General features: G+C 39.7%; 1 protein-coding gene across 2 annotated transcripts in view; it reads left to right on the top strand.

The window, feature by feature from the left end:
- The window catches only part of DLG2 (discs large MAGUK scaffold protein 2), a 1,096,363-nt gene that overhangs the window by 378,304 nt on the left and 694,915 nt on the right, over positions 1-23,144 (top strand). Inside the window, exon 1 of one of the 2 annotated variants that reach the window (XM_068425108.1) lies at positions 21,002-21,103. The exons of the other annotated variant lie outside the window; for it this stretch is intronic. Coding sequence (XP_068281209.1) covers positions 21,002-21,103 — 102 coding nt within the window. Of the gene's footprint in view, positions 1-21,001; positions 21,104-23,144 lie in introns of those variants that run through there. 2 annotated transcript variants of the gene reach the window in all.

Below are 23,144 nucleotides of genomic sequence, written 5' to 3'. Positions count from 1 at the left end.
TCTTTCGAGGTCCCTTCCAATCCCTAACATTCTGTGATTCTGTGATTCTGTGATACAGGAGTGCATGGGCTCCTATGGCAGTTGTATAAAGAGAAAAGTTATACAGAGTAAAAGTTTGGGGAAAGAACTATTTATTCTATGTCACTTTGGAAACATTCATTTGAGTTAGTAAATCACCTCCTGAGGAAATGGCTTAAAAGACGTTTGGGTGAGGTTAAACCAGCAGTAGATTTTAAGCAACTGAGTATAAAACTGAATTGTCAAAACCACCTCCACGGCTCCCTGACCTTGGAGACACTGAAAAGCTGCAGAGACCCCCGGTTTTGCCCATAACATAGATGTTTTTGGTGACAGGACCTCGGTGTTGCTTTGCCATCTCTTCCACCTCACTGTCATCTTCCCTCCTGGAAAGGCTGTTCGGGCTGTCTGGGTTTTTGAATGGGAAGAATTAAATGGTAGAAAGTCACAGTTAGATGGTAGAAAGTCGCAATAGTCTCTCTTTTGCTGTTTGAGCTGGGCAATAGAAAATTCCGAGGAGAGAAATGTATCTGAAGTTTCCCATTCCTGCAGAACATAGGCTCTCCCCTCTGCTAGTGAGCTACAGCCTCAGCTGCTCTGCTGGAGCTGGGCTTCACCCCAGCAGTCCTGAACCCCAGGAGCAGACAACAAAGTCTGCAGCTCTTCTTTATTTGACACTCATGTTACTAGAACATGCTCTAGAAGCCAGGAGATGTTCATTTCCTCTGTCAAAAAGGAAAAAAAAATGGAGAAATAGACATTAAGCCTCATTCAGTATGACAAAGTGAATATTTCTGAGTATATAGGTGTATACGGGAGTTTAACCCATAATCACTAACCTGTGTATTTCTTTGGCAAGTTACAGCAAAGGTTTTTCACCATCATCCAGTCCAAGACCAAAGATGAAACCAAGCTGGGATATTGAATGGAGGCACCTTGTCTCCACAGGCTCATGCACCTCATGTCTAGCCAAGGTAGCGTGGATACCTGAAGGAATTACTCAGAGAAGTACAGGTCTCTGGCTAAGGCAGGGTGGCAATATGAAATAAGTAGGTGGCTTTAGTGCAACATCTAGTGGACAAATGTCCACATCACAAAAAACCTTGTGTTTCTGGCTGACTGTATTGCAGGAAGAATCAGCAAAAGACCAAGGGACCGTGGAGAAGAGCAAAATTCAGTTTAGCTGTAAGAGGCATCACTCTTCCTAATGAGGCAGACTGGCAAATGGAAGAAACTCATCCTAATATTACCCATTTCATAAATGTGAAATGGATAAATAGGGAGCCTGAGGCAACATAGATTGATTTAAATCAAAGTGAATTAAATCACTGGTTATGATCATGACTTAATTCAGAGGCAGGAAATCTTCAGTTAAACTGTGATTTTTTAATTTCATTTGCATTTTATATCCCAAGGAATCTTTCTCATTGACTGGTCCAATGACTTAAATGGGGTGATGTGCAGACAGATAGAGTTTTTACACAAAACTTGATTCTCCTTATTTCCTAGTGAAAAGGATGCATTAAGAAGGGTGCATGATACCTAAAAATTATATTTTTTATAATATGTTTTCTATGTGCTAATGTTTTTTTTATTTTTACATTGCATATGAATTTAACTGGTTGCTAAATTAATTAGATAATAGATTGTGGATTGAAAATCTGGTGTGTTGGTGTCTAATAGAGCAAATAAGTTATCAGTGGGATTTTCAAAACCAATAAGCATCCAGGTACTTCATTCTCAATAACATAAATATACCTGAACTAAATCAGAATTAGGTGCCTAGTCTTGGTAGATACTTTTCAAGTATCATATTTTTAGGTACTTTAAAAAACTATCCATGTTTTCTTTAAATTTTAGTTATTATAGATCTCATATTTTCCTCTCTGGCTTTTATTTATAAATCGGAAGAGGAGAACAGCATGTCTGCTAATTCATTTCTGAATCATTTTCTCAGATTTCAATGGATTAAATCACAGGAGGAAAATATTCCTGCTGCATCTGATAATAAATAGAAACTAAAAGAAATGAAGGCAAATGCTTATTTACACAACAAAAGCAGAAAGCACTGGCCTTTGGAAAACATGTAAATATTTACATTCAGTCTTTTGTAAAAACTACAATACATAGTAATGTGATATATTTATGTAGTTTGAGCTGTCATAAAAGCAGCATTTCTCAGTTTCAGCTATATTATTATGGAAAAAGGTAGCACTCCTTAACTCCTTAAAATCTGGAGATGAATCACTGGTGCAATACACTTTGTTATTTCTTCCTATGGTTCTATGATTCTTTCATTGGTTGTAATTTTAGTAAGTCTAGGCTTAGCATAATTTGTCATGAATCTGATTTTCAATGCTTTTAATTTTAAAAAGAAAAATAGATTCCATGTAAAATCTTAACAAACCTGATTTTTGTGAGTTTTAGTTTTTTAGTTTTAAATACTAAAAGCCCTACTGAGCACTGGGCCATAATGGTTTTAATGCCTCCTTTGCCCCATATCTTGTCTCTGGATGTGAAGTCTCCACAGTGTCATCAGGGCCCCAAGCACACATTTGATGTCCTCACCAACTTCCTCCAGCCTTAGGTATACACATTGGCTGGAAGAGGGAACTTGAGGGTGGAGACACTGCAGAGGGTGAGCCATGTTTTCTTTCCCTCATCTTTTCGCCTGTGGGCAGAGCACTAGGGAGTGATGTCCATTGGCTCATTGGGTACCTCCAGGGAGCAGAGTGTGGTTGCGGGTGCTCTGCTCAGGTTGCCCCTCTGGTTCCCTACCAACACATTTTTGATTCTGTGGCACTTGTATCTTTTTCTTTTCTCACTTGTGCCTTCACCATGCCCCAGTCAGTTGGTTTTCTCATTTTCCTCTTCTCCTTTCATCCTTTCTCATTCTGGGAGGGCTTTAAGGTGCAGCAACAGTAGAAGAGTTTGTTTAAGGAGAGCATGTGACCATGGCTGCTTTCTACTATCTTTCTGATCTCTACAAATTCATCCTGGATTCCATTCTCTTCTTAATCCAGCTTATTCTAGGTCATTAAAACTATTCTTAAAATGCAGTGATGTCCATAGAGTTGTTTTTATTACATCAGACATGGCCATGGTTGACACAAATCTATGATAAAATGAATAGACGTGTGAGTGAGGGGTACCCATGGACATCATTATTTACTTTGACTCTAGCAAGACTTTTGATATGACACCTCTTGTATCCAGGTTGGGATGTTATTGTTTGGATGGCTTAACAACTAGATGAGTAACAAACTCATTGAATGATCAGACTTAGAGGGTTGTGGTTAGTGGATCACTCTCTAGGTCAGGACTGGTAACAAGTGGAGTACCACAGAAGTCTATCCTCAGACTTGTCCTCTTTATCAATTGATCTTTATCAATGACCTGGAGATGAGGAGCACATGCTTGTCAAGTCAGCAGACACCACACTGGGGGGAGAAGTTGACATACACAGAGGCAGAGCTGCCTTCCACTGGATGGTCTGGAGGATGAAGCCAATAGAAACCTCATGAAATTCAACATGTATGAACAGGAGTAGAGCCAGGATATCCAGGGAAGTTATTATCTCCCTCTTCTCAAAGTGTGTAAGACCCCATGCACCTTCCAGCACAAGGCAGATGTTGATAAATTCAAGCAGATGTCCACCAAGATGGTCAGAGCTGGAGCACTTTCCCTCTGAGCAGAGACTGAAAGACCCAGGCTTGTTCAACCTTTGAAGGGAAGGCTTCAAGGGGGACCTAACCACAGACCCCTGTGGGTTACAAGTTGGTCCTCAAGGAGATGGAGCCAGGCTTTTCACAATGGCACATGGTGGAAGGACAAGAGGTAATTGTCATATATTGAAAGGAAAGAGGTTTGGAATGGGTATAAGGAGAAACTTTCACCACTAGAACAGCCAAGCAGTAGGCCAGGTTGCCTAGAGAGGCTATGCAGTCTCCATCCTTGGGATTTTTCAAGACTGAGCTGGACAAACCCCTGAGCAACCTTGTCTGACTTCATAGTTGATCCTGCTTTGAGCAGGAGTTTGGACCAGAGGCTGTCTGAGGTCCCTTCCAACATGAATTATCCTGTGAATTCTGTGATCTAAATTTCTTCACATTAAATAATGCATGGCATAGAACATTCCTTGCTCCTAGTAAAAACACCCCAGTCTTCCGTCTTCCTTCCTTTAAAAAAAGAAACATTTTTTAGAACTGTCAAATTTTCTCATGGTACGATAAATGTGTCTGCACTGAAAACTGGCAATATGTTCCATTGTGCAAGATAGCTCTAAGAAACCTCTACAGAAACATCTAATATCAGGAACAGTCAGTTCATAAGAACTACATTTCTTCATCTTGAGATATTTTTCAGTTTATCTTTCTTTAGAACAGGGTAGTGGACGTTAAAATTAACCATCCTTTGGTTGTAGGATGTTTCTAACCCACATAATTGCAGAGAAATACTTTAAAATGTGACCCACATGCACCTTGATGTCTCAAATAGGACGAACAGATTATGGGTAGTTTCCATTTCTGCTTAAACTCCTCCGTAGGGTCAAGTTTCAACTCGTTGATATCACTGCATCAAAGTCTGCCCAAGAACAGTTGGTAGGAGACTCCAGATGGGCGTTTCTGGCTGTGATATTCATAATGGATCAGCAACCACAGTAGTGGATATAATTCTCCCACAGCTACTGAATCCTGTTCAGCTTCTCTTCTTTATGTTCTGGTGCCAAGATGCGACACGAGCTTCATGATATTTTGGCAGAGATGGGATTTGCCAGCAGGGAGAGAAGAGTAGACTGCCTGGGTCGTGGAGGGAAGAGTACAGGTGGCAGGAAAGAATAACTGATGGAGCCTCAGACTGTCAGCCTACCTTCATGTGGCTGCAACGTCACCTGCAGTTACAGCAGCTCTGCAAATCGTTCTTTTAATTTAAAGACAGCTCAGATTTACAGGCATAAAGCCCTCCCAGACTGTTACCCAAATATGGGACATGAAGTGGTGGGGAATCTTAGGGGTAATCAGTTCATCCTAGGAAAGTCACTTTTACCAGTAGCCAGAAATCCTGTGTGGATGTTAGAGGGAGGCTCAGCTGTGGCTTTGTGGTTCCGCCCTTTGGTTGTAAGGCAGTTTCCCGCTTTCTGACTCTTGCCTGCTTTCCAGCACATGTCTGGCTCAGCCTGACTACTCCAATTTACAGAATAGCACCCTTTAAATCTCGACAGCACTTAATTTCAATCTGACATTGATACATGGAATATTAACACAGGTAATTCCTCTTAAAGCCAGGAGTAGCTATGTTTGTTGGTGGTACATTGGTGGAGGATTTGACCACATGAGCAACCTTAAACTCTGCGGGGCTGCACACATGCTTATTGTTGACATTTATTCTCATGCTAAATTGTTTAAATCTGTTGTTACACAGAAAGATGCAGTGAGGGGAGTAAAATGGCATATATTGGTTTTATCACTAGCAGTATTCTTTAAAGAATATAAAAGCATCTTCTTGTGAGATACATACACAAGCATATTAATTGTGTACTAATAGTTCTACAATTTCTTTATTAATTCTCTGCCACAACTGTAAAATACCTCATATGTCACACTGACACAAGAAACAAGCATAATTTCCAGGTAAACAGGTGTCTAAGTACTCTTCCAGGAAATTTATGTAACTTTAGCTCCTTCCTATGGCTGAAAATGCAATAGTCTAAAACAGACACCACCGTTACATATCCTTAGTAAAAGAGGTATAATTATTGGTTGTGGCTGGCATTTTATCTTATTCAGAAAAATGATTTCATATTAAAAGAAAGAACAGAACTCCAGCATTTCTGTTAACCATCTAGAGTAAAACAATCTGGTATACATCTTCACAGCTGAATGAATCTGTTTCTTCAAACACTGTAATTTTAAATAATACCTGCAGATGTATTATTTAATTTTTAATTTTTATAGATACATAATTTTTTTTCCAACTCTCCAGAACAATTTTCATAACAGTTTTCATTGGTCTAACTTTGATTACTATGCCTTTGGGGAGGTATTGTCATCTCTTGTACTGTATAGTACGAAACACATTAGTAGCAATTGCTAAATAACAGACATATAATGTGATTGAGAGTAGAAACATAGGCTGGATGTACACTGATATTCACCTTCGAGAAATATAGGAAAATTCACATATTAGGAGTGGCAGAAATAACCTAAAAGAGATATCTATCAGAGGACAAAGGTCTTTAAAACAATAATGTAGAAAGAGAAGTAGAGGTAATAATAATAAAAGCTAAAGACCACAGTCCTGCACATTCATCTACATATACATAAGGATTTGAACTCATGGCCAGGTTACCACAGATAAACATGATGTCACATGTCTGTTGAACAGGTGATTGACTGTGCCTGTACTCTTTCCCTGCAGTAAATATGAGGTAAAAGAGGAGTTTACCATAGATTAAAAGTAAGTGTATGGGCTGTTACCACTCTTCACTTGAGGCAAAATCAATTGTTAAATTGAGCTAATTTGGCAATCAATCTGAACATTGAGTGTTTGCGTACTTAAAAGGTTAAAGCAGTCACAACAGAGTATTATTTGGCAATTTACAAGGGAACGGTCATTAATGGTGCTGAAGATGGGGTTTGGGTAGATTTTGAATGTCCCACAGCAAGACAGAATCCATGTCCTTTTGAGTAAAGGACTGGTGAGAAGAACCATTTTCCAAATCTGGAGATCCTGGTTGCCACCTCTCAGCTGGTTCTCTAGGACCTGAACGTGATTCCTGCTAAGTACGAGGACCCATTTTGATAAAAATCCCCTGTTAGTCTCACTGTGCACTTCTTTAGCTTCTCAGCTCATTCCTGGGTCCTGGCCCTCTGTCCCTACATACTGCATAAATGTTAATTCACTCTTTGACTGGCTTTTGAAGCCAACCAAGCATGCTGGGGCAGGTTCCCTGATGGGACACCATCCTAGAAGTGCTAGAGAAGAAAGCGCACAGTCCGGAGACTACACAGTTCTCCAGCACAACCCCAGAATGTTTTGTACCTTCAGACACAGATGTCACAGGAATGCAACACAAATCTCCAGTGTCATGAAAAACCCAAGATCAGGTGCTGTGTAGTGTGGATGTGGCCTGTCTGAGTTGTAGGGGAAGAGTCCTAAAAGGTTTCAGTATGAGGTATGATGTATTACTTAGTCTGAGGTGGGTGCAGTTGAACATTTATTTTTTTGGTAGGGCCTAGAGTATGTCTAGGAATCATAAACTTAACTACAACCTTTTTCCATTGTCCAGACACCAAGTCTCACCTTGATTTAATTATTTAAGATTTAATCCGGATTCTTTAATTTCTTACTAGAACCAGTGTCTAAGTCAATACCTGGTAGCAGCAATGTGGTAATCATCAAGCCTACAATTTGCAAATATCTTAAGAACTTTCTAGGTGACTACATGTCCATCAGTTCTTTTGGTGAATCCTTTCTAAATTGTAGAGTGTTTCATTTGCAATCATTCATTAAATGACTTTCATAGTTACTTATGCCATAACAATACATTAGAAAGAAGAAAAGAGAACATAAAATTCTCTCATTATTCCCATAAAGAAATAATTTACTTAACTGAAAAAAAAGTAGTTGAGACTTTAAGTAATGCTGTTCTTTAGAATCGACCCTAATCTCCACCATGAAGTGATAAATGGGTGCTAAAGGCTAAGAAGATTATCCTAGGAATGTCTCCTTGAAAGTCATTTAACAGCTAATCATATGTTAAGGTCAAACATTACCAGCTTCTCATGAGAAAGAAGTGGACATCCTGTCTGATTTTCCTATTGTGAAACAATTTTAGGAATATGTCCAGATTTGAGGATTCTGCAAATGTCCTCTGAGAAACACCCCTTTGTGACACTTTTCCTGATTTTGAATTCATCTCAATTTGATTTGGCCAATATCTATCCCAAGGGCAACAGAAGCCTCACATATTTGGGAGAAATAGGGTATATTATTTTCTTTTTGTTTCATTCACAGAAAAGCCTGGCTGTGGGAAAAGCGTCTCCACTGCCCCAAACGATTTTTCAATATGGTTAAGGGGGAAAGGGTATGGAGCTTTGGGACACCAGGACGCACAAATGGACTCTGTTAATCTCTAGTTCAGTCCATCATCATTTCGTCAGTCTCCTTAAGCTCTATACTAAAGAACATCTGATGATACTTATCTATTGCTCTCAAGCATGAAGACAATCTAGGATAACTGTCCTGCAAATTTTAAGCAGCTCTGTGAGTTAAGTCTACGGTTAGGTGAAATGATTTGGGCACTCATATGGAGGCATAGCTGGCACAACCTGTTTTCCATCTTAACTTGCTTTTCCACACACTAAGCTACAGTCATGCCTCAGAGGAATCTAATTTCATAACAGGAGCTGAACGCTATAAAAGGATGTGATTGTATCATGATACTGCCTGAAACCTATTTTTTCTTCTGGTGAATGAAAGTGCTTTCCTTCCAGAGTGGAAAAGAACATATGAATGTAGGCAAGATGATGACTCACAGCTGTAAAATTGCTCACATGCATAACATTCATGAGCATGAAGGTCTGACTGCAGTCAGTATGTGACTGCAGTTCTTGTAGACATGTACAGCCAGCCAAGGCACTGATAGTGCTTTTGCTGAAGCAGCCCAGAGACGAGTATAGGCTGCAAAACCAACTCAAGCAGCAGTGCAAGTATTTAGGTGGCCAGTCCTCACTGAGAGATGGCTCCCATGTCTACGTAGCTTTCTGTGCTTGGTCTTAGCTAGCTTTTCTCCCCAATTGGCACTGTTTTGTTTGCACTGTTGCCCTGAATCTGACTGGTACAGCTATATTTTCTAAAGTTTTGTTAAAAGACAAATATTTGTGAAGTATTTTGGTCCAGACAATATGCAAGTAAGAAGAAAATGAGAAATTATGGCTTTGCAGAGCTGTGAAGTAGGGTAGATGGACAAGGGAGGAAAGGGAAGAAATGGGGGAAGGATACAATTTCATCCCCTTTAACAGAAAATGACAAAATTCTTCACCCATTTTCCAGATGAAGGATGGGAATAGGCAGTTTTCACGTTATAGGAAGCTTTTAAAATGAAATATTTAATAAACAAAGTGACCTTAGAAATCCAGAAAGGAAGAGTGGCATTCTCTGTCTTTGCTGAGGTGGAGGAAGGAGCTGGAAGAGCCTGCCAGGGTTAATGAAGATCAAACAAGCCATTCCAGCCAGCAAGATTGTTGTGTAGAAACCACATTAAACCACTTTTCTGTCACACAGTGAGCTGGTCGAGGCAACGATGCTTGCTTATTTATTTGTTTATTTATTCAATTTACAAGAGACTCTGGTCAGCACACTCCCTTAGGGCACATATAATAAAAACAGTACATCAATTAAATAGCAATGTTTACAGCATTGACAGAGTGCCTCACGAAGGACTTTGAATTACTTCAGGCCTGTCCCTTTGGAGAATACTCAGCTTGTAACTCACACATCTGGAAGGTTTGGAAGAGAAAAAGGCTGCATGGATACGTGGATGTACCTCAAAGCAGGGTTTGAAGGACAACAGGAGATTCAGCTGTTGTCTAATAGCTGTAAGGAAATTGAATTCTCCGGTTTGGAGCCCTACATGAGATAAACCTGAGATTTTTAAAGCTATTTATGTACCTACAATCACAAGTAGGCACTAGTGGGTGTTCTTCCTCGCCCTGTTTTTTAATTTTAATTCCAAAGTTGTTCAGCCTATAAGTGAAAATCCCACGAGGTACCAGACTTCATCTATCTAACTGTAAAAATCTGGGCCTTGGTAGACTACTGCTACAGCATTAGCAAGTCAGGAGAGAGGCAGCCTCTGAGGTCTCTTTTATAGATATTTGGTCAAGCACACTTAGAGGTAAATGTTTTATGTTTACTAAGGGTCTGCCATATAACAAAAATATGCCCTGAGGGTAATAAAGAGTAAATTAAACAAACTTTACATACTGCTATTAATGTCAGCTCCCAGCTATGCAGTGTGTCCCACGCGTATCCCATGTTCTTGCTTCCTACCTGTGTTGCTTATTTTCTCCACTTTGTAAGGCCAATGCAGAGTTAGAGTAGCCAGTGGCCATGAAAGGATAAATGCCACTCTCAGAACAACTGTACTGTTTCCCCAATGGCAGGGTTTGTAGTGTAGTGGTGGATCCAGACAGGGTGTGCCATCTTGTAGTCCTTCACTTCATGCAGTCTAAGTGATCCCTGTATGAGAAAAAGTTTTATTTTCCTTCTCAAACCCCAACTCTCTGCCAACAGGTCCACAGGAGTCCGTGGGGAACCCACAGGGGAAGGGCCTATCTAGAGGCATAAAGAGGAAGCAGAGAGATAAAATCTAATTAAACCTGACTCGAAACTTTTCTCCTTAGATTTCTTTAGACACAAAAGCCATCATTATCCTAAAGGCTTAGTGATTTGGGGTGCCTCCTTTTTGGGATTTCCAACTTGAAATACCCCTGGGGCTGGCTTCTAAAAACAGCCCTACACTCTTAGTTACAAGCGGAGTTACAGATGCTCTGCCCTGTCAATGTCACTCGGACCTACCAATGTTCTGTGCCTACAAAATAAGACAAAAAGCCTTTTGGCTCAGGCACTCAAAACCCATGGGCTACTTCTGCGCAAGCTTACATTAGCCCAGCTCAGTTTCTGCACTAGTAAATCTGGACTGAAGATGTTTAATTGCCTAGCTCAAAGTGTTTTTGCAAAGATCAATTAGCTAATGCCTATAAAATGCTCTGCACATATCCAGCGCAATCGCTGTCGTGGTGTAGCACTACCCTTCCTCGCCATGCTCAGTAGGAGCACTGTTGCTTTAAAAAGGGAGCTTGTCCAAGCTCTCCTCCTCCACTGGATCTAAGATGGATGCTCCTGCTGCAGCACAGCCTGTAAGCAGACTTTGCCCAGCCTGCTTTTTTTGTTTTTCCTGGAAGCTTGCTCCAGACAAGTCAGCTGCACTGCAGACTGAGGAGAAGCAAGAGGGCAGCTCTCCCCAGGTAAGCTACCACCACCACAAAGCTGCTCCTTCCCACACCTGGATGGGGCAGCACCAAGGATGCTGCCATCCTGAGAATTATGGTCCTCTCTGTCCATGCCTCTAGCTGACTAACAGCAGCTCTCAGCCAGGCAAGAGTCAAACAGCCCTGGGCCTCTGCTCTCTTACATTTCTTTCCTGGCTGACTGGTGTTAATTTAGTTACCAGGAGGACAGGGAGACTCCTGTTCCCACAGCCACAGCTGATCTTGTGTATGTTCGTTTGCGTTAGCGTCACCTCCATGGAGGTACTGATGAATGACATGGGAGCTGCCTGCGGCATGACGGTCCCGAGGCCATGCTGGGGCCCAGCAGCAGACTTTTCACCCTGTGGTCACCGGAGAGAGCTGGAGGGATTAGCTCAGGAAGGTTCTGCAGGCTCTCATAGGCCTGCCACCATCGGGAGCAGTTTAAGCTGTATTGGCTCCTTTCCCTCAGAAATGCATTGATTTTCCACTAAGCTCTTCTTCTTTGAGGCATTAAAAATGTCATCTTTAGAGGACTGTAAACTGGGCACTCCAATAGCTCTCCAAAGTTTAGCGTCATTTCATGTTATTATTCCCATGGACACCTTGGCAGAGACACTCCCTCTGTACAACATTCATTTTATGAAGGTCTTTCCTTCCCCCCCACCCCGGTGGTGGAGCGTTGGAGGTAGGAGATGTTGCCGACCGACACATAGCTGGAGGCAACGTGCTTTTCCTTAATGACTTCAATTTACAGGACTGTTTCTCCTTGGCCAACAGTAACAGACCCTGCTAGTACTCCCACAGCCCTGGGGATAGAGAGCAGTTGTGCAGTGCCAGCAGGGTGGAAAATCCCTGCACTGATGTTTAATGCCATTTTAGAAATAGAAAGGTGCTGTAAAGGGCTGGTGGTCAATGCTCATTGGGAAGGGGCAGAATAGGACCATTGTAATCAGCCCTGTGCTTCTCCCTGAACGTGCTGCAGCGAAGGGTTGAGCGAGGTCTGTGAGCATCGAGGGAGTGCCTGTGCCATGAGAGTGCCCAGTCTAGAAGCTCACATGAATGAGAGGATTTGTTGGATTCCCAGGCAACTCAGGATTAAATTCTTTCCTCCTCTATCTGTTTTTTGTGACCTGCAAGGCTTTGCAGTCTCGCTTTTAAAGTCTGTGCTGCAATATTAAAAACACAAAAGCAACACCCTCCCAGATTTCACTGGGTAATCTTTTATTTTCCCACTGTGACAAATGGATCAGGCTACAGAGCAAGACACACAGGAACAATATAGAGGAGAGAAGAAAAAGTCTTTCAGAGGCATTTTTCTCCAATGGCCTCTTGTCGTTATTAGTGGCTCAGCTGGTTGGCATCTCCGTGGTGTTTGGAGTCAAGGGCAGCCCCCTCCCCAAAAATAAAAAGATGGGCATGGATGGTTTGCACTTATTGACAGTAGTTGTTTCCCAGATGTGGGATGGATGCATTTAACAGAGGGATCTGCAATCTCTGTTCTCCAAATTACACTGTCAGGGTCACGTAAGGGGATCCTGTGTGCCTACTGTGTCCAGGACCAACACCCTGTGGAGTTAAAGAGCTGGCAAACAGAGAGCAGAAGCAGATGTTGTCATACATAAGTTTCTGCTACAGTTTTGTTGGAGTTTTGTTGGAAAACGTGTTGTAGAATTTAACTGTGACCACAATTGCATCTCTTATTTGCTTTCTGCTGACATTGGAGTTGATGAGGTTTACAGTTTAAGTTATCCTTGGTTTTTGCGTTTTTTTTGTGGAATGAGGATTTCATAGCTGAAAAGCCATTAAATGCTAAAAGCTGTGAGAATAGTAGCATTTGCCTGAAATGAACACAGAATTTCCTCTTAAGAAAAGCTAAGGAAAATCAGTGACAACCTTCCTGACTGCTGGGAACTGCTGGGAAAGACTCAGTTTTAATAAAAACTGGGAAAAATGGATACATTTGCCCATAGAAAAATTGTAAAAAAAAAAATCAAATATCTGGTTAATCAGTACTTCTTTCTCCATATATCCGGGAGAATTTCTGAGCAAAAGAAAATCCTCATAGAGGAAACCAAAGGTGTTCTCCTGCTTCTAGCACATGTGGCGACAGCCTGGGTTCTTCTATGACATGAAATGTGTGTCTGATTAGCACCCAGCCAGGGTGCCTGCACCCTTACCCATAGTAAGTCTTAACGATAATAATATGAAGCAAGTAATGTAAGACTTTACAAAACAGGATTTTGTTTTAGCCTCGGTCCATTTATTAATTTATCTGTTTATTTATTTATTTATTTTTGTCTGCCTGAAATTATAGCTTTGTTCAATGACATTTTGCAATCAAGATATCAGACTTTCTTGCAAAAAGCTAGTAATGTTGTGAAAAATTCATTTCTCCAAAGTGCCAAAAAGCCCGACCTTCTCGTGAATTGTGATGCATCATCAGTTTTATTTTTACTTCTGCTTTCATCAAGTACTTTTTCTTTAGAGTTATAATTCCTCTCTAAATAGCAGTACCACATAACACATGAAATGAAGGCTGGTTTCCGGTGGTTCCTCTCTGGAGCTGCCAGCAGCTGTCTGAACTGCTCAGTACTAGAGATGGTGGTATAGCCACTGGCTTTCCAATAAAAGCAAATTATGGGAACTGTGTAAGAGAATTAATGGCAAGCCCTTAGGAAACACTTTCAGGAAATAGTCAAGGTAATAATAATGATTTTTTTACTTGCTTTTTTATTTGTTTTTGATTTTGTGATTTCTTCTGTCTCCTAACTTTTATTTAGAACATAACAGCATTTCACACATTACTCTCAAAAGAGATAGACTCCTTATTTTCCTTCAGACAGGTATCATCCTTATTGACTTCCCACCTATATGAGCCATCAGTGATTACCAAAATTTGAATTCCATATGATCCAAAGTCAGTAAGGTCTAAGCAGTGTTTGTACTTTCTCAATAACCAGACACAAGTTTCTTGTAAGCACACTTCCCCTTTGAAAGTCTTTTTGGGGATGTAACGCTCCGTGCTCCAGCTAGTCTAAATCCCAGAATTGTTTCCAAGTATTTTTTATTAACGTACATATCCTGAGCACCCTGGAATTTGCTGGAGGAATGGCACATGTAAAGTTCAACATAAATAAATGGACTGAAAGCAATAGAATAAAATTCAAATGTGAGGTGTTGCATGTAGAAAGGGATATATAATGACATGAATACCAAATGTGTATTGATTACCCAGGCAGCAGAGAAGGACGGGGTGGGGTTGGGTAGAAATGAATCCAGGAATGAGTGTCAGTGAAAAATGTGAGGTTATTGCAAAGCTAATGTAAAAAACCTGGACTATATTTAGAGAGTTACTGTAAGTGAGAGATAGAAGGAATTATTCTGCTGGGCAATGTCATGATTTGGATGCACACTTTGAGAGGGATGGGAGATTTTAGAAGAAAAGACCAAGGATGTTAAGGATTTTATAGTGTATAAACTATGGTGAAGTTTGAAAGGATTAAGTAGAACAAGTTGGGATAAACAATGACCGTCTTCAAATATATAAGAGCTTTTTTGATAACAAAGACTGAGATCTATTAGGCTACATCTTTTCATTAAGGAAAATGAGACAAGTAAGAGAGCATACAGCACCAGTTTACAAAAACATGAGTGACATGGAGAGGATGAATAGGAGTTGGCTGTTCCTTATTTCTTCCATTGCAACATTTTGGGACAGCTGATAAAGATACCAGGAGCAAGATTCAAAATAAGCAAGAAAAGAGATTGCCATAGAAGAACGGGAAGACCTGAGGAAATCCACACCAAAGAATGTTATGGAAGTTGAAGTTTACACGGATTCAGGGGAGACTGAAAAATTACTACTACTTATTGTGCTTCCCACTAGGGGAGTCCCACTTGCACACAGCAGAAAGGACATGCGTGCAGAGCTGGTGACCATGTGCAGGACTGTGGCCATGCTTATGCCTCTATTTAATGCGTATAGTAAATATGGGTGTGTTGCAATACTTCAGTGCATACTGACATAACTGAGCTAGCTAGTTTAGTGCTAGTAATAGCACAGTAACAAAAAATTCAGTGTAGGCTAGCCCCGCTTCTGCCCCAGCAACCTGTGTAAATACTGAAGCTCTTAGTCCTTGATGAGCTCTAGCATGTGGTGGCTCAACTGATCATTTCGCACTCATTTGGGTGCATGTGTATTATACTATAATCACTTGAAGAAATTAAGAGGTCTACATAATGACTTTAACGTGGGGTGTGAATATTCTGAATGTTCTGTGTGCATGTTTTTACTCTGTGTTGGCAGGACCAGGCCTTTATTTCTGTTTAATTTGTCACAGAAAATCTTAAAAATTCTAACACAAGATATAAATAGGAAAGTTCAGAAAAGCAAAGCTCTTTTGTAGCTATTGAGGACTGGCAGTAATATTCTCGTTTTTTTTCCTTCAAGCTAATATTTTATTTGAGTAATTTTTCTCCCCTCTCACATTTTTCTTTTAAATTTATACCTGGCTAGAGAAGTTACTTTAAAAAATTATATACAGTTGGTAAATGACTTGTAAATGATTTAACAATCAAAATTATTTTCAGAAATAATTCAGCTTCCCACTAGTTAAAAATGTAGAACGATGCTGGTAATGTGGCACTTGAAAATGTGTAAACACTTATGAACTTCAGTACCTTTTGTACGAGTATTCCCACTAACTTAAAAATCACAGTTTATATGACTGTTTACTTAGAGATATGGGCATTTAATTGGAAGGCATTGTCTCCATCTTCAAGTGGAAAGATTGAGTCATATAATGCTTTCCAAGCTGCCTACCACATCTGAATTCTTGATGCACAGGTGTTTTTCAGAGCATACGAGGCATCCTTTGCCTATCTGCCTCCACGCCGTGATCTCAAGGTGCTCGAGGAGAACTTTCTATCTCCATGAGTTGTCCATGCACTTGTCAGCTCTAGGGGAAGCAAAGCAGCTCTCCACCAGCAGGGTCTGCTGTTGGTAGGAGCCAACTGACAACTCACCCCTGTCTATATACAGAGATCTGGGAAAGCCAAGCCAGCTGCCACAAGCCACCGTGTGACATATAGCAGCTGCTGCTCATGATGGTGGAAGAGGTGGGTCCTAGCAGTTGCAACGGCGTCTTGCAGAAGTAACAGAGGCCAGGCTTCTGATACTCACCAACAGATAAATATCAGCGAAATAAAAGCTTGTTGTTTTCATTCTATTCCCCAAAATGACCAGCTCACATAAAGTGTAGGCATAGCTGAGGTCCTTGAAATGCCCTAAGTGGAGTCTCTTCAAATGACAGGACAGCTGTGAAAACTTTGGTTTAGACTAGAGGTTTGAGACTGTTTTGTTCTTAAAGAACATTTGACAGGGTTGTGTGCAGTCATTTCTATTTTGATAGGGGATCTTTCAAGTTTGTTTTATGTTTATATTCTCTGGTTCCTTTTGTGCGTGCTGCCTATGGTGTAACAAACCTTTTTCCCTTTTTCTTTTGTCTAATGTGATTCTTTGAGAAGACGACTTCTCTTTAATCACTGTCAGAGATAGGTTTAGTTCTTAGGGGGCTTGATTAACATACAGGGAGTTCACAGAAGAGCAACAGAGAAGGTTATTTTGAATTCTAACAAAAGATTAGATGAAAGTAACAGTGCATGTAACTTGGCCAAGATCATCTTGATCTTCTGGTATCTAATGGATGTGGTAAGGGGTTAGAGGAATTTTTCATGGTGTATCAATGGAACAAAAATTGAGTAGTGAAAATAGGGAAGGGGAAATACAGAAATCTGTACTATAGTACAAAAACTTAAACAATTTCCTCAACAGAAACAGCAGGGAACTTGAAAAAACAAACAAATATCCTAATATAGTCAAGGGTTAATATCTAGAAATTCTTTGTGACTCTCCAGGTCTTTATTTTTGTTTCCATCTGTGTTGGTCTTCTTGATTCTCACATGATATGTCAGGTGCAGGGCTAAGTGTTTCTATTTGAGCTAGCTCCAGTGCAAGAGGAGGTATATATGTATTAGGTGAGGAAGTACCATGCAAAAATGATCATAATACTTCAGAAATGCAGCTCAATTGTCCCAGGCTAATGCATGTATTTCCACACAGTGGTGCACTGTGAAAGGCAGACATTGTTGGAGAACCTGGAAAGGTTGGGTGAAGGCAACTGCCAGAGAGAATGGTTGAGCAGGAGAAATTTTACAGCAGAATGAACCAAATGGAAATGATAAGTGGAGCAAGGGTTCTTGTTTCTCCCAAATCCGGCAGGTGAGGGAGAGAGTAACTTTTGCAAAGACCAAGCTCAGACAGTGGCAGGTGACTTTTATTCACTGATGATGTCATTTTACTCGAATCTTCTGACAATACCTGCACCATAATTTGCTGGGAGCCCTCCCTTTTGCTAACAGCAAAAGAGATGCACTTCAATGTGGCAGCGCAGCTGTTGTGAGCAAGTAGGCTGGATCAGTGCATTCATGTCCAAAGAAAGGTGGAGGGCTCACAAAACTCAGCAGATCTGTGGACTCTCTTTTCCATGTAGTAACACCCACAATGTATTTTCTTCTGCATATCACATCAGACAGAGGGAAAATGTGGATATAGATTTTCCAAGAGCCCTTGCTCCTAGAGTATAACTGTAATTTAAATGCCTTTCCTGGAAATTAGCAATTTACTTCTGTTCTGTGATGAGACCTATTGAAAAAAATAAAAGGAGGGTCTCTGAGCAAATGTTTTCTTATGGCAGTTTTCAATATGTGGTTGTCACTTAATCGAAATAAATGCCTTGGCCAGTTGTGGTATGAGTTATTAGCCCAATCTGTCGTTGAAATGAATCTTCCTTTTCAGATCTTTTCCAAAATGACTGTACGTCAGGGAACTGTTTTTCACTTTAAGCAACAGTTGGTTTAAGTGTGAAGTATTTCGTGCCTTGTGCAGTACTCAAGTGATTGCTGTTTGGTGCATCTTACCACTGAAATGAAATCACAAGAGAAACCTGTTCTGGTTGAAAGGCTGCAATAGTGTCATGTTGAAAATCAGGAACTGGGGAAGAAATGGGAATTTTAAAGAACAGATATAACCTCCCTTTTGAGAGCACGAGCCAGCTGAATGCAGTCAGATCCAAAAGATCCAAGAGACTAACAGGCTGATTTTCTTTCCCTTCTTTGAAATATGAATTTGGAATTAAATGCAGGTGATTTTAATTAGGCCCTGTGAATATTAATTGGAAATCACATTTGTGTGATAATGAGTCCGGTTTTAAATCAGGGCATCGTGTTTAAAACATTGAGAAGTGCAGATACGATGTGTTCTCATATTAGAAATGCTAATGATTAGGACAGACTGGGAGTGTTACTGATCACTTAAATGTCTAAGATGCCTGGATATTAGAATGGCTAAAACAGTTAAATAGCGTGGTTTTCTGGCATTTTGTAGTGGTGTCTCCTAAAAATATTGTCATGCCACCCCCATCCCAAATAAACGCTTCTAAGGCCAGTGATGTAGTGTGCTCACACCTTAAGGTAGCACTGTGATTCATGTTTTAATGATAGTGGCTGCTGGCTGTAACTATGGAATGTATTGTCATGGAAACTACACTTTTCTATATTTACACCAGTGCTGGTTATGCGAGAGACTACTTGAAAGAAAATCTGTATAATATATAGCTTAATAACGAGACAGGCAAGCTAGGAATAAACAGATCAAAGATTCAGCAATGTTACGGCTGCTGTTTGTCACCATAGTATGTTTCTAAACAGGCTCAGTCACTGTTTCAGATGATAACTAGCACAGCAAGTCAGAAAGAAATGCTGCTGCGGTGTGGCTTTGGACTAGCAGGTCAGACAAACTTAGAGTTTTTCTAGCTCATTGATTGGCATCCACATAGTGAACTCCCAGGACATAATGAAACATGTAACGCTCATGTCCAGGCTGTTAGGAAACAAAAGTATGAGCTGAGTGAATTGAGGATGCTGGGTTGTAAGGGCCTGTTATTTGCAAGAAATAAATCTTCAGAAATGGAATTGGGTTGTAACTATAACAGTGGAGCGGTTCTATCTGTCACTTCAATCTAGAAAGTACTGTCATTTTACTGAGATTGGGCTCTTGACAGCTGAGTTCAAAAATATGGAGTGAGAAACAATAATCAGAAAATATTATACCAAGTTGAAATTTAGCTACACACAAAAAATGGACAAATATAAAGTTATTGTATGGTGCAAAAGAAAGAGTAGGATCAAAGCTGTTTAGGAGAATGGTTCTTTTATGTTTTTGAACTTTACAAAGTGAGGGTAAGTTATACTGAAGAAATTCTACTTAAAATTTAGATATATACATACATGCAATACACACACACTTATATGCTCTTATATAAATATAAAATCTTAATAGAGGAGGTCACCTACATTAGAGTCTGCAGTCTCAGGCAGATCTTTTTAAAAATTCTGTACCGTTCACTCTGTGTACTGCTTGACCTGGCTGCACACAGAGACCTCCATTTGCCATTTTCTCCATTCTGTTGTATAACAAATTTTTAGTTTGAGTTTATTACAGAAAATTGTTTCAGTTGTGCCTTAAGAACACACTCGCAATTGCCAGGGAGACAAGCTGCTCTCGTTTCTTTAGAAAGAGTTTCTAATTGGATGGGCAGAGCTTAGTGAGTCGCAAAAAGCAGGGTCAAGTCACTGCGAAACAAATGCTGGGTTTACCTTGCTATCAGCTGTGAAATCGTTGAAGGCATCACTTCACTTTCTACACCGTAGCCTTTTCATTTTATATTTGTGTGTCTGCCAGGACTGAACCTAAAACTAGAGGATATATTCATCCAACTTCTGATATAAATAATCCTCTTAAAAAGCACAGCTAGAGGTTTGCTCATCCAAGTGCTTTATTGTGCATTTTCAGCTGGTGTTGCTTTAACTGAAGGAACAGCGACAGCTGTAACTGAATCCAAACCAGCGTTATGCTCCCAAACTTCTTTAATTATTGCATTTCTGGAATAGAGCAAGCCGTTTGCAGGTTATAGGATAACAGTACTAGCTGGAGTCAGTAGTTGCATTGCTTCAAAAGCAGAGTTTAACGAGGGTTGTGTTTCAAGCTTCACGCTGGTGCATTTTCTGTGTAACTTCATATCTTTATTCAGTGTCTCCTGCAATCCTTCAACCTGTCTATTTGTAAATTTGTGCCTGGAGAAAGCTCCCATGTGGCAAGCCAGGATTGGATAAATGTTACTTGTATTTCTCTGATTGCAAACTCCCAGCATCTGAGATTTTCAGCTTTGAGTACAGTTTGTTTCGTGCTGAGATTCATCTTTTTGGGAAAAGCAAAGGTCATCGCTTCTCCGGAGTTGCGACTGATTTGCTTCTTTTTCTCGGGGAGGCGCTGGGAAGGGAATCCTTACTGGAATGCATATTGATAAAGGCTGAGGATTCTGGCTTCTTAGATAAGTAATTTTTTTTTCTCTTCTCTCCCCACAATGACTATGTATTGCAGCAACTCACTGGCTTTTTACCAAATCAGGAGCTGCAGTATTTTTCTTCCGATGGAATAATTTCAGCCCACTTCAGCTAGCATGACAATCTTATGTGATTGTTATGAGTAGGCGTTTACATCCTTTTACATGCTAATACTGCCACACCTGCTAGTCCCCCTCATTTTCATTTCTCTCTTTTTTTTTTCCTTTTTTTTTTTTTTACCCCCAATTTAAAAACTAATTTCCCAGAGGAAGGGAAATCCTGAGATTCACGATCAATGCTGCATCGTTGATTCATCAACAAAGAAGGGGATGGCTGAATGGGACACAGGTAGAGACTCAAGCAGGCTGCTTCTGACCAGCAAGAGAAAAGCTAGCTGTTGAGCAGCATATGTTGCCACTCCATGTGCTGTATTAGCTACTTGTTTTTAGCCTTCAGTAGGCTGCCACTACTGCAGCACTAAAGGAATGTGCCCTATTGTTACAAATCCTGACTGCTTTACACCAATGATTTGCCACTGCAAAGTTGCATGCACCAACAACACTTTGTCGTTGATGTTTGGATGCAAGGTAGGACGTGGTTAATGTATTTAAATGCATGCTCTAACTCCTTTGAATATCTGTGCTATTTAATTTCATGTCTGACTAGAGATTTCAGTGCAAATTGCAATACGATGGCTATAAATTAGGGCTTAGAGCCGATATGTTTTAAATGTTAGGAAAAAAATCAGAAGTAAAGCTTTCTTATTTCCCAGGGTTGTACGAGTATAGATTTACATAGGAGAATCTAACAGATTCTGAAGCATTTGTTTTAGAGTTGATTGTATACTTAGCTAACAGTGCTGAGATTACTAAGCCACTACTCTGCCATTTGCCCGGCTTTATTGATTTTGATGTGTATACTGTTATTACAAAAACACAAACCAGCAAGATTGAATATATTTTTTCCATTTATATTGCTGACATGGCTTTTAACCATAAGAGCAGTACTAAAGTATAGAGCCCTGCGCTTCTTTGTAAGAAATAAATAAAATAAGCTCCTGAACCCATTTTTAAGTCTACAGGAATATCTTTAAATAAGTGTTTTCTTCTAGGGACTGGACAATCATTTAATTTCTCTTTTAAATTTAAATCAAAAGGTGGCGCAGTTAGCCAGAGAAGTTTCTTTTCTGTCTCTGTAATGCAATCCCACCCCAATTTTTTTAACAAAGGTGTTGGATTGGACTATGTTTTTCCCCGTATACATCCTGAGTTGACATTAGAGTATAACCAATGTTGTCTGTTATTTTACTGAAGTAATTCAAAAGCGATGACCTGTTTTTAAAACTTATTATCTTTGGGTAAACAAGTTTGGTTCTTGGATCACTGGATCAATCGTGATGATTTTACAGGGGGGTTACAGATTTTGTCCCATTCCTTTTCCTTGCTATTCTTAAATACTAGATGACATTAAAACTGTTCCTCTATGTTTAAATAGTGTAGGAAATGAGCAGTTATATAAAAAATGATAGTGATAGTAATTATTTTTAAATCATCTGTGTAACTTTTTTAATCCTCAAAAATTGCTAAGCTACAAACATTAAATTTTAGTTGCACAGTCCACAAACTAGGGAACACAGTATAATTTTTTGGGTTCCTATGTGACAGACTAGCCTAAAAATATGAGGTAACTTTATGAAATAGATTATAGACGACTCAATGCTCCCTAAACATAATTCAGCTAGAATTTAATGACAGATCATCTATCGTTTCATGTAATATACTTAAACTCAAACTAGATTAAACATTTACAATTTATTTCTTTGCCTTCTCCTTTTCCTCAAACTATGGCCTGCTACATCTCTGGTTACTTGAGACTTTCCTGAACTGAAGTTTCTTGTTTCTTCACTACCATTTTAAATAGACAAAAATTTGTTCTATTAACGAAAGGGTTATCATTTAATTGCTGTGTCATGATGCCACTAGTGATATAAATAGCATCAAGAGTTTAAAGTTTAAAGGCCTTTTAAATTTACATATTTTTCATAAGAAAAAATCATATTTCTTTTTTATTTATATTTAAAAACTTAAACCCTCTTGTTTTCAAGTGTTAAATTCTAATTAATAAAGGTGAATTGTTAGTCAGGGGAAACTAAATGCAAGCCATCCTCCTACAAAGGTAGGCCAGTGGCCTAGGGACTGGTATCCAATTTGTATTCCTGCCTGTAAGCATGATTTTCAAAGGATATTCTTTGAAGCACTGAAGTTCTTTCATGATTTCAGATCCTGTTAGGAAGGAGCAGGAGAATAAAAATCATAAACTTCAAAATTTGTTTTCCTCCTCTTTTTTTCAGCGCTTCAGGCTCATTAAGTTAGTCACAGTCAGTGTTTTATCTTCTTGTGGTGGTGTAGGAACTACTTCTCAAATGAAAAGTGGATGTGTGGGATAGTGATCGTTTTCAGAAAGATGAGAAGGAGCACGAGTTAACTGAATTATCTCGGCTTGGTTCAACACATGTCAGATTAGTACCCTTTGATACCATCATCAAGCAAACATGAGATATTGTCTATACATACAAGTGTATCACCTCACTTCAAATATCTTTTTTTTCATTTCTCATTTGTTCTGTAG

This window comes from Nyctibius grandis, chromosome 2, assembly GCF_013368605.1.
Source record: "Nyctibius grandis isolate bNycGra1 chromosome 2, bNycGra1.pri, whole genome shotgun sequence".
In the NCBI taxonomy this organism is placed as follows: Eukaryota; Metazoa; Chordata; class Aves; order Nyctibiiformes; family Nyctibiidae; genus Nyctibius; species Nyctibius grandis.
This window is presented reverse-complemented; position numbering and strand designations above follow the sequence as displayed.